This window comes from Ammodytes marinus (genome assembly GCF_949987685.1).
Source record: "Ammodytes marinus genome assembly, chromosome: 5".
NCBI lineage: Eukaryota > Metazoa > Chordata > Actinopteri > Uranoscopiformes > Ammodytidae > Ammodytes > Ammodytes marinus.
Window position 1 is genome coordinate 17,822,586 of NC_137234.1, and position 17,571 is coordinate 17,840,156.

General features: G+C 41.3%; 1 protein-coding gene across 1 annotated transcript in view; it reads left to right on the top strand.

Moving 5' to 3' along the window:
• Nucleotides 1–447: 447 nt before the first annotated feature.
• Nucleotides 448–17,571, top strand: part of sema3d (sema domain, immunoglobulin domain (Ig), short basic domain, secreted, (semaphorin) 3D) — a 30,685-nt gene continuing 13,561 nt past the window's right edge. Inside the window, exons 1-7 of the mRNA XM_080028214.1 lie at nucleotides 448–575; nucleotides 8,207–8,453; nucleotides 11,877–12,037; nucleotides 14,250–14,312; nucleotides 14,476–14,595; nucleotides 14,692–14,785; nucleotides 16,330–16,458. Of these exons, the coding sequence (XP_079884340.1) occupies nucleotides 8,249–8,453; nucleotides 11,877–12,037; nucleotides 14,250–14,312; nucleotides 14,476–14,595; nucleotides 14,692–14,785; nucleotides 16,330–16,458 (772 nt within the window). The 5' untranslated portion in view covers nucleotides 448–575; nucleotides 8,207–8,248. The remainder of the gene's footprint in view (nucleotides 576–8,206; nucleotides 8,454–11,876; nucleotides 12,038–14,249; nucleotides 14,313–14,475; nucleotides 14,596–14,691; nucleotides 14,786–16,329; nucleotides 16,459–17,571) is intronic.

A 17,571-nucleotide genomic window follows, 5' to 3' on the forward strand; every position in this document is an offset into this window, starting at 1 on the left:
TCTATATATTCTATTTGCATTTCCTTTAGCAAATCAGTTTAATTTGATTTGCTCCTGTACATGTCTTGTGCACACTATCATATACATCCCTCACTTTAAATAAATAAATACAAATTGAAAAGTGCAATCGTGGATATAATTTTAGTTAAGAAGTGTAGTGACCACATGAAGGTCCCAACTCTGGGTGGCGGGGGTAGCTACAGATGCGGAGGGCCCCTCCCCGCCAGCAACAACAGCGTAGCTAATTGGCAGTTTGCTGTCCGTCTTTCCCAGAGCGAGCTGCCACTGAGTAACCAGCCATCCAACACACACATAGACACAGACACACACACTCCGAGTGCACCCAGAGTTCAAGAGCTCCAGCGCGCGCGTAACTACAATTAAGGGGAGTGGAAACATTTTGAGGAAGTATTCTGTTTTTCCCCCATCCACTTCTCTTTTGGTCGGGACGAGATCGCGCAAGTGTCATACTTTTGGTTACTCTTATCTCGTCCGTCAGATAATTAAGGAGAGTGACGCTGATGCGCCGTGCGGCCATGTGTTGCATGTGAGAGGAGACCGAATTGAATGCGCAGGTGAGATGACACACGCAAGAACCACAATAGAGATGAGTTTAATCATATAGTCTATTCAGAACTTACACAATTTTTTTCAAGTACTGAGGTGGAGTTTGAAAATAAATGTAGGCTACTTTTGCTTGTTTATGCTCTTTACTTACTGGCGTTTCTATAGGTTACATTATGGTAACTAACTGAGGTCACTTGTCTAGTTGATAAAAGTTATTTAATCCGGTCGATAGTTTATTGGATGGTAGACTTGTCAGTGCAGGTTTTCGTTTTATTGAACTTAATGTTTTTAAAATAAAATAAAACATTGAACCAGTAGGCTACAGTTTCTATATTTGGAAGTGTGTCTTTATGCCTAATAGATTTCCAACTTAGATTTACACATCTTCCTTTCTACAACCAAGATTTTAGCTGAACGCATTTAAAAACATTTTTTTTTTTTGAAAAGCTGTGTTTACAGCATGGTGAATAACTAACTATTCATGGGGTTTTCAAAGCATTTTTGGAAGGATCACAAAACACCAATCTTTGTTGTGATTCTCAACTGTGCAAATATGATGATAGAGTTTTAACAAATGAAAACACATTAATGTAGTAATATTATTGCAATCAAACATCTTTGATTGCAGCTGCATCAACTGAAAACATTTGATGCTGGATTTGCAATCTTAAATCAGTGTGTCACATTGCCATTACATCACACTGAGCTTGTGAGGTGCAAATATGCAAAATAATGTTAGATGTTGATTGAGTGGCAGAATGTAAGTGAGTGTTTGGACAGTTTATGTGGTGGGGGTGAGTTTGTTGGCTCGGAATACTCTCAAATTTAATGTTGTGACTAGGTGCACTTAAACACCATAACCCCTTTCCCTGTTGCAAAATATTCACTTTGTCTATAGTACATTTAACATCTTGCAATGAATATAGGCTATTGAGCTCACTACGATGTATGCATTTCTGTGTTTTGCTGTGCTGCATAAAATGAAAATAAACAGTCAAGTGGACTTAGCAGTGTAGTTATCTTTCCCTGCCTGTACATCTAACATGGACCCACTCTTCACTTACCACACTTCTGAAGGTTTATCTTACTCTTTAAAAAGAGGTTTGGGATTGAGAAGGGGGGTTTGTGAAAGAAATGCGAATACATTGTAAAACGGAGGCACAATGAGAGATAAGAGTTGGGTGGGTATAGATTTCTCTGGCAGTTTTTCTGGACTGTTGATCAGCATGACTGAGGAAAACAAATTATTTCTGCCTTGGGCCACAGAAAGACAACTCAGGAAATCCTTGTCTGATTTTCTATTCTAAAAAAGCTGTCCAATCGTTAACTCACTATGGTGGTGTCTGCCAGGCATACTTATTACATCTATATACGCAGACAGTCACAGGTTTACTGCATATGGGGCAGACTGAGAAATGCTGATGAAATCACCGTCTGGAGAGGTGCACTTGTGAGCTTTGCGGACTTTGAAGGCACTGCTGAAAAGTGTCAGCACGCTTTGAAGATGAAACTGAATTCCAGTCTTATTTCTGTGAGTGCTCTGGTATGATTGGGGAAGTGGATCTGATTGTAAGTTATAAAGTTAGAATGGTTTGAAGGGTTTTGGCAGGGTATGCGGGCTCCTTTGTTCAGTGTACCATAAATGTCATTTGTGGACTGATTCAAAATTACTATAAAAAAATCACAGCTTCAATATTCAGCTGTGTTTTGAATGGCTTTACAGCACCGTTCGGGTGCTCTTAAAAAAAGTCATGCAGTTCATGCCGAAGCTTTTTCCTGGAAGCTGATGAAAACAAAAAACAAAAAAAAGTGCTTTGCTCAAAACTCCACAGGTTTTGTGTGGAAAGTATTATTAAAACATACTTATATAGCCATACTGCACACTAGTCTAATAGCCTTATATGGCCATGTTTCCAGAATCAGCGGCTGAGGCACCTTTATTGCAGTGGTGATGTTAGTATGTTTAGAGAGTCTACAACGGCTAGGTGCCAATGACTTGCAGACAGACGGCCCGGCTGGGCTGCCTACCCTGCAGCCCTGTGTCTGTACTGAACTGTTCTGGAACTGGAGTGGAGGTTACTGCATCACACAAGCCTGGTTAGGAGAAATAACTAAAGATTAGCTTTCCACATTCGTAGCAGACTTTAATGCTCTTGAGAGGAGTTGTTGCATAGCATACATGGGTGTACCCCCGTGTCCTCAGGCCATCCGGAGACAAGAGAGAACACTTACAGCTGTCCGTCACTGCTTTCATGCCTCATTGCTCCCATCTGCCTACCTCAGGATGGTATTAGCTTACACTCACATATGTTCATACACGCAAACACTCATACACATTCAGGGTTCCACGCCCCGGTCATGCCGTGTACAGCATGTGTAGAGTTACTTGTTTTGTTATCCCTTTGTTTCCACTTTTTGTTTTTTCGTTTCCATCTTCTCTATTGAAAAGAGTTAAGCCACAGATCCAGTATCGCTTCTCGTCCCCATTTTCCCACCTTTCCGTTTTAACCATGGTGTGACAGCCGACCTGGTATGGCACCGTCTCCGTTGCACATTGTTGAGTGGCAGCGCTAAGAGTCGGGGATTAAATGACAACAATAAACATAAAAGGAGTTTCCGACAAAAGAATCAGAAACACAGTTATCTACGGATGGGAGATACAATGATAACAACAACTATCTCGATATAATTGTCCGGAAGAATAATAATAAATAAATAAATAATGTTCCTCGATAGAAATGTATAAACGCTCGATAAAAGTTTTATATAATTCAACTACCCCGGTGCGGTTTGACTTTGGATGTCCATTCATTGGAAACAATGTCACCCCATTTGAACAGGCAAAGTAATAAATTGCAGTCCAAAACCAGTCCCAGTGGTCCCTCAACAAGCTCCAGGCCACAAAGTGGGACTACCCAGCAGCAACATATATCAGCATTAGTTTAAAACACAATTAACTTTCACTAAGGAGCAAAAATCTGCCTTTAAACTTGAATTAGATAATGTCTGACCATTTAATGTGATAATGTTGACTGAAAAATATTTTGGCATTATCGCCCCAGCCCTATTATAATCTGTCTTTCGTGTATTTGGTTACCATACCAGTAATTGCCCTGAGTATTCTCTATAGTGTTTTCAGATAACAGCTTTGGGAGGGACAAAATGTGGACAGACAGGACCTCAGGGTTGGTATTTTATCCGTCTACTTTTTCCCCACAGACATCCTCTTCACTTCCAAAACGGAAGGAATTCCACTGGAATGTCCCTTCGTCTCAGCATTACCATTCATTCATTTCATCTATAGAGGTTTTCTATCAACAAGTGTGGTTGTCTCGGGATGTCTGTTATTTTATATGTGGTTTTTGTGAATGTGATGCAAAACAAGCCCCAAATGATTTACTTTGAGAAATCCTCACATAACTCAGTATAGGGCGGTGGAGTTGTTGAATGTCAGGGCTCCACTGTTAGCTGTGTCTGAGGGGCATTCCGTAATCAGGCAGCCTGTGGATTTCTGATTTGTAGGATTTATTAGAAGGTAAACGGCTGAAGGAAATACAGACTTTCCTAATGGCAAGGGATCAAATGATCCTTGTTCTCCTCCATGGAGTGGTATTAGGTATCCTTACCTATCATGTTTTTGTATGCATTCATTCATTATGTAGGGGCCAACTTTGCAGCAGCAAATCTTCAAAGCCCATCTCTGTCTGCATGTTTGGATGATTAAATGTTGTGCATAATTGGATGTATTTGGCGATTTATTTTTCATTCATGTTTTGGAGTGATTTGTAATTTCCCAAGAGATGCATGCTGTGCTGATAGATACGCTGTTTCACCCAGATAAGGTGCGGTAATGTTTGCAGTTCAAATCGAAAATGAATCATCTCTGCCTAAATGTCTACTTTGTGAGCTGAGTAAACAAACTACAGCAATTATATACAGTAATATTATACTATATAATATTTCTTAAAGCTTTAGTATAAGAGCATGTATGTTGAGGTGTTTGATCTTTGTCCAGAATAATCTAAACATTGGCACACAGATCACATGTTTTATATTTACTTTTACGTTAACAGTGAATTCTCTGCATACGATTGAACAAAGAGAGATCTCTGGAATACGTCTGCAGTGTGACCATTGCTGAAGCAAAATAGTTTGGCCATGCGTTAGAGTTAGTTGTTCCCTTCAGATCAATATCTTTTAATCAATAGTCTGTGGACACAAAGCTGACAATGCTTTTTTTTAACTGTGTTTCCAGAAGTCTACAGGCTTGTTATGTTAAGTTAAATAAATTACACTTTCTCCTTAGACTATACTCTATATTACTGTGCCAGTGTATAAAGAGAAAGAGTGGTGGTTGTCTCTGTTTGAACAGTGTTGCGTTTCCCTCTTTACTGCCATCTATAATAGGAGTTATAGCTAATCGCATACCTGTAAAATGTAAAGCTCCTTGTGGATGCTTTCTAGTTAAACAGTGTGGCTTGATGGCCGTCCTATTTTCCCTCTTCGAGACATGAACTCACACGGACTCACGGGGGAGTTGCATGCTTGCTTAAATGCAAAGCTAAAAAAAGATGATTGACTGTTGCCAAGAAAAACAACTTATGTCTTGAGAGTTAGAAACAATTACCTATGTTGTTCTGCCAGGTCAATGCCTGTGGTCAGGGAATAGAGACAAATGGCTGTGCTAATGCACTCGGTCCTGAGGAGATGGAGGGGCTTGATAATGGTTTACTCTGCAGAGCACCTGGGTGTTGCTAAATGCCTCATTAGGGTGGTCTCTGTGTGAAAATGCCCATGGCCAGAGCACTTTTTCACCATCAGCTCCTTCCCTTGTGTCTGCCGATAACTTCTAAAGGGGATATGGTGTCTTTTAAAAGCTCAGCTATGTCACATGGCTTATGCATGGCATCTGGATTTCTGTGCTTATAAGTGAATTGTGGTGAATGGTTATTCAATGGCACATACAGGCCTAACACTGCATTGGTTTGATGTTGAGTCCAAGCGGGAAAAGCCACTGCACTTGAGGAGGTGACATCTATAAGTTATATGTTGATTTATGCCATATGTTTGGACTGAGATCAGAAGCAAGCAGCACCACATTGGCTGCTAGCTTTAAATCTGTCACCGTCGCCATCAGTATTGTTTCCCATCACCCCCTGCACCGTGTGCCGGCCATGCTGCCAAAGACAACAGGGACTCTAGCCGCCAGGCAGGAAACAGGGGTGTTAGCTTTACACACATGGCACAAGCTGTCTGATGCTTCTCTTTTTCACCTCCCTCACTCTCTCTCTCTCTCACTGTTTCCCCTATCTCTCTTTTCACCTCTATTATTCACTCTTCCCGAAGTATTGACTCACGGGCTACACATAGTATATATTTCCTGCTATATTGTGTTACCATCTCCTGTTATCAGATGTTTCTTAACACATGGAGGGGTTTTTAACGCTCTTCTTCTTACACTGGAGCTCTCTCCTTTGTTTGGAGGGTATTCTTCTAGACACAGGCCTGTAGCGCTGATAGATGCGGGCACTCAAGCAGTAAAGAGAGATACATTACTCGAACGCTTCTCACATGGGTGAAATCGTGTCACTGCTCCCCTGAAGATACTGTAGGGAGGATGAGCCCCACCACCACTGTCACTCACAAAGCAGGCAAATACTTAAACCTGTTGGCTCTCTCATTCTATTCACTGATTGCCCATCCATCACACACAGCTCTATATCTGTATTTCTAACCCTGGAGGTGTGAACGGGGCCTCAATTTGTCATCTTAAATAAACAGCAGTCCGTTTATCAGGGTCTAATCCTCCCCAGTTTTCGAGCTACGGGGTGCCTGGATGGGTGCCACTCTGCCCTGATACACAGTCGTGAGCTCGGATTTCAAACACCAAATGAAGAAAACTGCACAGGGGAAATAAATGGATTACTTTGAAGTTTTGCAGCTTGTACCTATCTGCCAATGTGCCATTTCATATTATATCATGCTAATGCAAGTCGGTATGTATTGGCTTGAAAAAAAGTATGCGCTCATGTTGACACCTTATGTAATTTCCTATACTGCACGATTATGTCTACTCTTGTCTGTGTGCCCAATTGCTCCAAGTGGAATCAATCAACAGCTTGGTTTCAGTATACTTGAGACATGTGAGTGTGTGTGAAACATTGGATCTATTAATCTAGGTTGACATTGTTTATGTTGTCACAAGATAGGTCGATGTTTGTTATCTGAGAAAGGGGTGGAAGGAAAGTATTGAGGGAGTAATACGGTGTTCGTGGGGAGGCATTCTTTTGATGCATTCATTAATTTCTTCATTGATTGTCTGGTTAATCAATAGCTAGAAGGCTGTGGAATGTGCAGAGTTATTTTAGTTTAAAAACACTGTTAGTTACCAGTGTAGGGGGATGAACTATTCACAACAATTCTAATTGAGGGTACGGACAACTTTTCTTGAGGTTGCCCAACACAATTTGTATGTCATTTTGCTGAACAGCACCTGATCCAGAGTATTTTTAGGAACAATTAATTAAGAAAGTCACTGAAATTCAGATTCAAGGATAGCTTTTAAACCATTGGACACTGTTTCTTCAAGGACAATACAGAAATATAAAGAGACATTGGAAAATGGTGAATATAATTAGCCACAGAATTATTCAGTGACACCAAAGAAAATAAAATCCTCTCTGCATACTCATAGTCAGTTGCATGCCATTCAAAACATCCTGCATCTTGTGACAGTGGCATTTGTGTGTTAAAAGCAGCAAGTTATATGCACACCACATGTAGGTGCAAGGCTAATGGAAATCAGCATCAATGAAAAGAGTAATGCTTGCCACTAACTTCAAAGCCATAACATCAGTGGAATAAAAAGTGTTCCCTACTGTACTGAATATGACCAAAACATTTACAGTTTCTTCCACAATGATATCACCATGCATGTTCAGTTTGTACACACCACTCATGTTCTCCTATACTTATTAGTCACAGGAAAGCCAGTGAGTGTTCCCATGACTGTTTCCTCATACGTCTCACTTTTCAAGAGTGTGAACTAATGTCTGTGCAACGGGCCTCTTTAATGCACTGTGAAGCCCTAGACAGCACATGGCCCATTTGTTTTCAGAACATAAAGAAGGAGCTGACAGGGTCATCAGCTAATGCTAAAACTGTTGGCGAGTATCATTTAGCTAAAGAATTAAATGAGTTATCCCAGTCAAAAGAAGATGGAGGGGAGTCAGAAACTGAAAGAGGCATGGCTGGGTGAAAGATAGCAGAATGCGACTGTTTTGTTAGCCTGACCTTTGTTTTGGGCAAACGGATTTAGAGGCGACACAAAAGGAAAGTCAGCGACAAGCAACAGCTGATGTAGGGCCAGTAAAGAGAGGGGACATGCCTGTAGGGCACCATGGTGAAACAGCTGAATAGTCACAACAGAAAGTTGTGTACATATCCTGAGTGAAGTTGGATGAGACTGCACATGCACATGCACTCACGCACATACACACGCACACACACACGCACACGCACACGCACACGCACACGCACACGCACACACACACACACACACACACACACACACACACACACACACACACACACACTTATGATTGCTCCTCCCTAGCAGGACTCTACTCTCTCTCTGCAGAAAAGGTCAGAGTGAAAACGGAACAAGACAACTTCACACACCATGGAGAAAGAGGACTCTAATCAGAGTCTGAATGGAGTTTGGGCTCTGCACTCCAGGTCTGGCAGCAATCACGGTGGCAATGGGAAGAGGATTAAGGTACTATCCCATCCAGGGGTCCCATTAGTGGGATTGATGTTGTTGGCCACCCTCCCTTTTGGCGCGAGCATCAAACAAAGTGTCCCCAGGGTCAAACTGAGCCACAGAGGTAAGAAATGTAATATTGTTGACTTTGGTGTTAAATGTATTGTTGTTGGATACTTACATTTACTTTAATACTTTCATATTATTGGAGTGTGTGTCCAGGACAGTCTGAAGGCAAAACACAGTTTGGGTAATTTCAAAGTCATTTAGATATTTCATCCCATGCCAATAACCTTCATCATTAGTGCACTTGCTGAAGCTGGAGTTATAGTTAAGGCTACATGAGACATATGAATGTCTAAACCCACCATATGATTACCTTGAATTGTTTTGTTATTTTCACCCGTTTCTTTTCCTGTTAGCATTTCATTCAGAGCACATCTTCAAAGGTCTTGCTTCATCTCATTTTATCACCACTTGTCTCTATTTGTCTTGTGGCTTTGTGCACACAGCCGAGAGGAAAAATAAAAAGAGAAAATAGTTGCAAAGAGGTTTAGTTGTACTGTTAAAGCAAATGGTCTTTGAAACATCACTGTAAAGTAGAGTGAGGGATTTAAGGACCGAACCATTAGCCCACTTCATAATTCACTGTTTTTCCACATTTAATGGGCGCAAGAATGTTTCCTGGTCACTGTGTGAGACAGACCTGCATACATAAATCTGCAGTCAGTCTCAATAAAATATAGTGTTATTGCAGTCCAGGTTCATACTGTATGTCTAATGCCCATTCATAACATACATTTCATGTTGATAGCATTGGTTCATAGGAGACTGTCGTTCAATCTGTTGTGTGTATGTTAGCTGGTCCCAGCAATGTGCGCTGTGTTCATGTGTTTAGTTTTGCGTCTGTTTGTTTTGTGCCACAGAGGGAAAAACTAAATTATGGCTCCCCTTTAAGCCCATTCTAAACCCCAGAGCAAACTTCACTTCAAAGTCTCCATCCCTCATGCTATGTATCAGCTACAAGAAACCACACAAATGGACTTCAGTTTTGCTCCATAAAATTGAATCCCCACTGAGACCTAAAAGTAAACTCACTCTGACTTCAACCTCCAAAAGCTCTCCTCTGGTCAAAGGCTTCCTAATAACCCAGTATACGGCTGAAAATAGATATCTGCAGGAATAATGATTGCTATGGGACAGTGTTTACTCAGCAGTGAGGCTAGTATTTAGCTCTATTCAGCTCTCTGTCTCATTTTGCTCCAAACAATCTGTAAATTATTTCATATATGATTTCATTTTAATGGGGCCATATATTGGAGACAACGTTTTGATACTTTATCAGGGTAAATCTCTTGGCTTTGACTTTAAGCACGGCTGACTAAACTTCACTGTTCATTCAAGTTAACAGCCATCTGACAATGCGGTGGTTTCATTTGGAACTCAGAATAACAACCGGAGAACAATGTCCATGTTTGGCTCTCTCACTCAGAATGACTGAGGCAAAGAAGAATCTATCAAAAGAAAAAAAATCACCTCCAACCCAGTGCATACATCATGCACACATCTTGTCATCGTCTCATCAGCGTACACTCTAAAAAAGAAACATCCACTCGGCAGGGATCACTCTTCAAACATCACGTCACCCTCCTATGAAAGCGTGGCTGCAATGTGGAAAGGGTGAAAGGATCAAAGTGCCATCATCCCTGATTGATTTAACACCTCCACAACAACTGCCCTTCACCCCAAACATATGGACTCCTCCAGAGTCACACATGTTCCTTGTTTTTCTAATTCCGACTAATTAGAACAATTTGAACCATGTGATCCTTTTGAATATGCTATATTCATGCATTCTATCCTCAATACTTAGTGCCTCAATAACCTCCATTTGGCGAACACATTTTCTTCAGTAACAGCAAAACAGAACACATTTCTGTTAATCACAGCTGGCTTTTCTGGGTCCATGTGTATTCATTTATTATTATCAACATTACTGTTTGACTTGATACTGGCTGACACATGGCTTATTCAAATACAAAATCATTACAGCAATGTGTCTTTACTTCATGCTCTTATTTCAACTTCACTCTTCAGACAACAAATAAATAATGCGTTACCAAATCTAGCAAATCTAGTTTATCAGCAGTGCTTAAACCTGCAAAACGGCAGCAAGCCAGCATGGTGATGTCTTCCACAAATAAATGTGTGGATGAGAGTCCCGCAGAGCTCCAACAAAGGAGCTCATCAAGAGTCTGTAGGGGGTTTCTAGCATTATTTTTAGGATAAAAGTATAGAGCTATATGCTTAGCGGCAACAGCTAAGCAGGCTGTTTCAACGGGCTCATAGTGGTATGTGTTTACAGAACAGATTAACGTTAGCCTAGGGCTAGCAGGTCTAATCTCTTTGTAAGGTTTAGTCTGCTTGGAGCATGATGTGTGTGTGTGGAGGTGAGAGCTACAAGCATGTGGGGGGTGCTGTGTGTGTGTGTGTGTGTGTGAGCTTGTGTATAGGAGGAGGTATTAAGCAGAATTGCATGGTGTGGAGGGGTCTTAGAAGTTCAAATATTGAAGGTTGCTAACCTCTCCAATCCTTCACACCAAGAGGGTAATCACAATGTCAATCCTTTCAGAGTGACTCCCACAGGACTCCCCCACATTGAGCCAGTGTTTATCCAAGGCATGTTGCTATACTGGAGCACTGAAAAGATCTTGGTGATAGAGGAGATTTCCTCAGATCAAGGAGATGAAGAAAAGTGTACTGGGATGAGAATGTAGTCAGTATTCAGATCCCAAATGGACCTCGGAAGCCGGTAGTCCAAACACCAACCAATACTAATGGAAAAAGCCTGCATAGAGTATATTTGACTCTTCATATGTAGTATATTCAAAGTGTTACTGTAAACTACGAAGAAGCCAACAGCAAACACTACCATCATATATTGGATGAGCAACAGATGGTGCTGCTCTTATCTAATATCATGTTGCGCATTACAGGCTACAGCCACAGCTCATGCTTATGAAGATGCCATCTGCAAATGAGGTCTAAAGTCAGGGAAGTACTGGTAGAGAGACACGTAGTTGTAGTATAAATACACCCGCATGTCCCATTTAAACAACTGCTTTTAAACTGAGAGAAATCTTCATGGTTAATGAAGAAGTTATAAAAATACCCTGATACAGATATGTGATAACACATCCAAAGAAGTGGGCTGTCAAAGTCTTGCTACTGTATCTCTTCTCTATCAGCATGTGTCGCTGAGGCGTTGAACCACAGAGGATTAGGCAGTTTCAAGTCAAGTCGAAACTCGTATTTTTCTTCTTTCTAGAAGAGGAAACCCAGTGGTTGTCTTTGCGATTTTTTGGTGGGAGTGAGCCGCTGGGAATGAATGAAACTCGACAGCGTAATAATAATGACGAAATATGTTATTTTTAATTCAATGTTAGATTGATGGTGCCGATGTAAACTGTTTACAAACACTGCACTGAAAAGATGCATTCATTTCTTTGTTTGTCTCTTTGTCACTCTCTCTCTCTCTCCGAGCCAGAACTGCTGCAAGCCGGCAGCGTGTCTCTGTTTCTGGGCCCCTCCGACGGTCTCCACTCCCATTCCATGCTGTTAGATGAGGAGAGAGGTCGTCTACTCTTGGGCGCCAGGGATCACATCTACCTCCTTGACCCTGACAATCTGGCCAGAGCCCCCAGGAAGGTATACTATGCTGGGAAGTGCCATTCATAATCATACCATAACATACATTTTGTGTCGTCGCTCTTCAATCCATTTACTTGAGAGACTTCAGAGGTTGTTTAGGTTGACTTCAAGGTGTTTACAGCATTTCAAGGGTCCCCACACCTTCTGACAGGAGGCTAGAGAGCTAGAAGAAATTCAAGTTTGAACAGGACACAGAGTATCTCCTCCATACACAGAAACTGGCCCAATCCCCAGACATGCAAACTCATGCTTGGAGTCACTCGAGACATCATAATAACCTTATGTTATTTGCTGTGAATAGCTCATTATTATAGACAGTGTCATTTTACCTCATGGCACTTATACCTGCCTTGCCATTAAGTGGGGTGATGTAAGTTGTTATTTTTCCATTACCGTGTTGCTCAGCTCAAATGCACTCAGCCATGTATTGTTTTAGAGAAGAGCTCACCTTTCAGTCAACAGCAGTCTGAAACTGTCTGTCTGGTGAGGTCAGGGTCATCATGTTGGAGGGCATGCACACACACACACACACACACACACACACACACACACACACACACACACACACACACACACACACACACACACACACACACACACACACACACACATATATACACAAGAATATGAACACTCAAACTGGAACATATACAAACACATACATGTATTTGGACAAATGCCAGATGTCAAAGTTTGTACGTGTGCGCGCGCGTGTGTGTGTGTGTGTGTGTGTGTGTGTGTGTGTGTGTGTGTGTGTGTGTGTGTGTTGTGTATGCAGCTGAGGTTGATACAACTTGTGTGTTTATTTGATTTTTATCTGGTTGTTTTAACTCTTAGACTTGCTCTCAAAGTGTTGCCTTACTGTTGCCTCTCCGGTCATTGATACCGATGCCAGGGAGATATGCACCGACACTCTAATTCTCTCTGCCTCCGGAGACCAGACTTTGACAGTGAATATAATCTAGAGACACAGACTTGGTGTTTATCAGTTAATGAAGAGGTATACCTTGAAAGGCACCCTTGGGCACTAAAACAAAATCCGATATCCTGCTGGCAAGCATTCCAGTTGTTCCTATTCCTTGATTTATTAAGGAGATAGCTGCTGTGCTGTAAACCTTTTACCACAGCCTTTAATTAAATATCCCCATATACTGTCGTAGAAACTAGGGCCACTGATTTTTCATATTCTGCCTTCCCAAACCAGTCCTCACACACGCCACTGTACTCAGTCAACACAACACATCGTGACTCTGCTTTTCTCTATGAATTCCTCAGTGGCATGCACCAATATGTTTTGATGTATGTGGCGGTGTGTTTGCATGCATATTCAGGCTCTGTCGACCCATGAATAAGTTTGGCGATGGCTCTCCTTGGTAGGATTTAGGGGGGGGGGTAACACACTAAGCACATAAGCCTGTTATAACACATGTGTGAACATGGTGGGCTACATTGAGGGAACACTGGGTGATATACGTCCATTGCTCTCTCGGTACCAGCACATTGACGTGTTAATCGTTGTATTATTGAGATCAGTTGTTTGTGTCACTCAGAGAGGCGATGACCTAAACTTTGCCCGTGCTCATTTATAATTAAATTTTAATAACACTTTCAAATAAACAGAACTCTATTTATGATTTAGATCGCAGAAGCAAAATAGAGCATTTAATACAATAAAGAAATATCTTCAGGGAACTTGTCTGGTAGTGTGTTCCACCCTTAAGGAGCCCTGATGGAGAAGGCCCGGTCTCCTCTAGTTTTTTAATGAGTCTAAAAAGGACCTTCTGGGGGAGCTTTGGCTGCACTTTGGTTGTATCAGTATCCTTTAAAGTGATCCATACCATTTAATATTCTATTCTAAAATACGCAAGGAGCCTGAGTCATGCTGCCAAAACAGGAGTATTATGCACTCTCCTTTCAGATAAAGTGACAAGTCTGGCTGCTACAGTTTAAACACATTATATTGTTATTTTATTGGCTGGAACAGGAACAAAGTGCATTGGAGTAGTCTGGCAGAGATTTAAGGAAAGTGTAAATTACATTCTTCCAGTTCTTTGTTGATGCAAAAGTGCTAATGTTATAAACTTCTGTAGTTTCATTTAAATGGAACATAACTATGAGTAACTATGAGTGTATAAGGACTGATTAATCTGAAGTTAGATACCGCATTGTGAGATGTGAAATGTTTCTCCTTTTGTTTGTCTGTCATTAGATTCACTGGCCTGCTTCCCGGGACCGAGTTGAAATGTGCAGACTGGCAGGCAAAAATGCAAATGTAAGTGCTTCTAAAGAAAGTTAAAAAAGTTAAAAAAAATGAACTAAAATGGATTCTAATATTTGAAATTCTGATTGTACATCATTGTGTGTTGTAATATACAGTATCACAGTAAAATCTGACTTTCTATAATAGATCATTTTTCTGCCCTTGCTTGTCCTAGTTGGAGTGTGCTAACTTTGTCAGGGTCCTCCACAACTACAATCGAACACATGTCTATGCCTGTGGGACGGGAGCCTTCCACCCCAACTGTGCTTTCATTGAAATCACCGGCCACAGAGAGGTAAAGTAGATTTAAGTGTGTGAAAAAAAATGACAGCATTAATTCAGGAGTTAACATTTTTGAAAGTCTAATATATTCTTCCTTTACATCTCTCAGGATGGAGCTTTCCAACTGCTGCATAGTACGATGGAGTCTGGCAGATTGAAATGTCCTTTTGACCCCTTGCAGCCATTCACATCCATCCTCACAGGTGAGATGAGACATCGTGCAGCGCTATGGTAGTCCTCCGCCTGCCTTATCTCTCGTGCACAAGAATTTTATTGCTGCACAGCACCATTTACTCAGGGATGAATCATGTCCCTACTTAAGCCACCACCCGTTTCAGTACATTTGTATTGATGTTTATTTTTTTCCCCCAGCAATTTTCTGGAAATTATTTTGGTCAGGGAAGAGGCATAGCGACATTTCCCCGGGAGCAAAAAAGTTACTTGGCAGAGAATTGTAAACAACAACTGCATTATCTCTCCTTCATACTGTGCATAGAAAGTCCATCATACCATTTTGAAATAATCACCTTTTTGTCTTGAAAGGAAAACACATACAATCCATACATTTCCATCTATATTCACACATTTTTCACACAGCATTCATTAGAAATGTTTTTTTTATTCATCTCCTGAACCTTAATAAAAACAAATAAAAAGTAGAATAGCAGGGTTGGAAAAGTGATCAATCCCCAGATGTAATACTTTGTTGTGGAACATTGTGCTTTAATTTCAGCCATCAGCCTGTTTGGATAAGTGTCTAAAAAACGTATGCACCTTAATTGAGGAATATCTTCCTTGCAAAATTGTTCAGAGTTCAGTCAAATTATGTGGTGAGTGGAGATGGACTGCACCCGTCAAGCCCATCCACATTGTTATGGTATTTAGGTCAGGGCTCTGACTAGGCCACTCTAGGACATTCACCTTAATGTCCTTTAGCCACTGGGTTGTTTTTTTGGCAATCTGTTTTGGGTTATTGTCGTGTTGGAAGGACGCTGAACCACCTACACAACTTCAACTGTCTAGCAGGCTTTCCTCAGAAATATAGGTGTACTTGACAGCTTCCATTTTCTCTTCAACCCTGACTAATTGCCCACTCCTAGTAGAAGATAAACACTTCCAAAACATAATGCTTTCATCACCATGCTTCACTGTAGGGATGGTGTGTTTTGGGATGGTGTGCTGTCGTGTTTGGTTTCAGCAGGACACAGGGCTTGAAGTTCAGTCCAAAAAGTTCTCTGCATCTGACCATGTAACATTTTCCCACATGGCATCAGAATCTTCAATGTGTATTTCAGATAATCAGTGTGACACTTTATAAGAAGAGGTTTCTTTATTTTCCTGCCATACAGGCCAGCGTAGAGCTTACATATGAATATTGTTAGTAAAAAAAAAGCTTGAAAATTATGGATTTTATGTGTTTTCATTTCAGGCTTTAGGACGAAAAAAGTGACTTTTTCAAAAGAGTTTGATGACTTTCTATAGGCACTGTATGTTTGGTTAATGAAATATTTCTCAGGTTGTGTTTTTGTATACGAGTTCACTGAGGAAAATATTTGAGCTAAAGAACTGTCCTATCTGTTTACTCATATGTTTTCATGGTGTACATATTGAATAGGATTGTAAAACCAATGAAAACTCTTGCCGTATGACTTTTACAACTTGTACAATAATGTAGAGTTTGTGCTGATTTGATGAAGTAAATACTTTACTGACATGATTGACTGACCTATCTGTGTCATTGGTCCAGATCAGTACCTGTATGCGGGCACATCTTCAGACTTCCTGGGCAAAGACACAACGTTCACACGCTCCCTAGGCCCTCCACCTGACCAGCACTACATACGCACGGACATCTCCGAAGACTACTGGATCAATGGTACACACATACATGCTTGTACAGATCCACATTAACACGCCGAGTGCACTCAAAAAAAACTTGTTATTGCTTTTTCTCCAAACTTCCAGCCCTCTCCAACCGATACAAAGAGCCTCTCTGTGCCCTCGGTATGGTTATTGGCATTCCAGGGCAGGAGAAAACAGCCCACTTATTCATTTCGCTGGAACTTTTATATGAGTGCCATAGCTGAAAAGGGACCGCACCTACAGGGGAATTTACAGTGTGCCACAGAGTTCACGATCTTAGTCCCACAACCGCATAGCCACCACACACACTCACACACACACACACACACACACACACACACACACACACACACACACACACACACACACACACACACACACACACACACACACACACACACACACACACACACACAGACACACACATATATACTAAAGTCATCAGTCATCACGGAGGAGGGAGTCCTCTCTCGCCGAATACATCTCCCTTCTTAAGTGTTCTACAGCCATTGATGGGCTGTCGTGTATCAACAGTTGTCACCCAACATCTCAATCCTTACACATGGTCTCCACATTTCACAGCCAAACACTCACTCAGAGATGTTTGGAGTAATTACGTGTCTCCCTCTCTCTGGGTGTGTGTATACTGTACAGGATGTGTTGGCCCAGGGCAGGCAAAGAGAAAGAGCACATCATTTCTTGCAGAGGTTCTGTTGTAGTAAGCCTGTGGAACATCTTTCCAGTGCCGCATGACTAACAATGACCTTCTGTCGAGTGTGTTTGCAGTCATACATTAAGCTGTTGAAGTTGGGGAATCACCCTCTGGTGGTTGGCTCGGCTTCTAGGGGTTGAGCCAATGTTGATGTAATGCCACTGCAACGCTTAAGCTTTTGGACTAGTTCCCCCCCTGGAACGGGACACTGAACGCAACATGCTGCTGCCTCCTCACAATGAGCAACTGTACTTATGAAGTAGTATTTTGCATACAATCTTTCCAGACACCCCTTAATATTATTGATAGGAGGTAAAACTTACTTCTATCTTTACTACATTTCAGAGGCAAATATTATACTATTTAGTGCACAGCATTTTTATCAAAGACATTTAATAGTTGTAGATATTTACA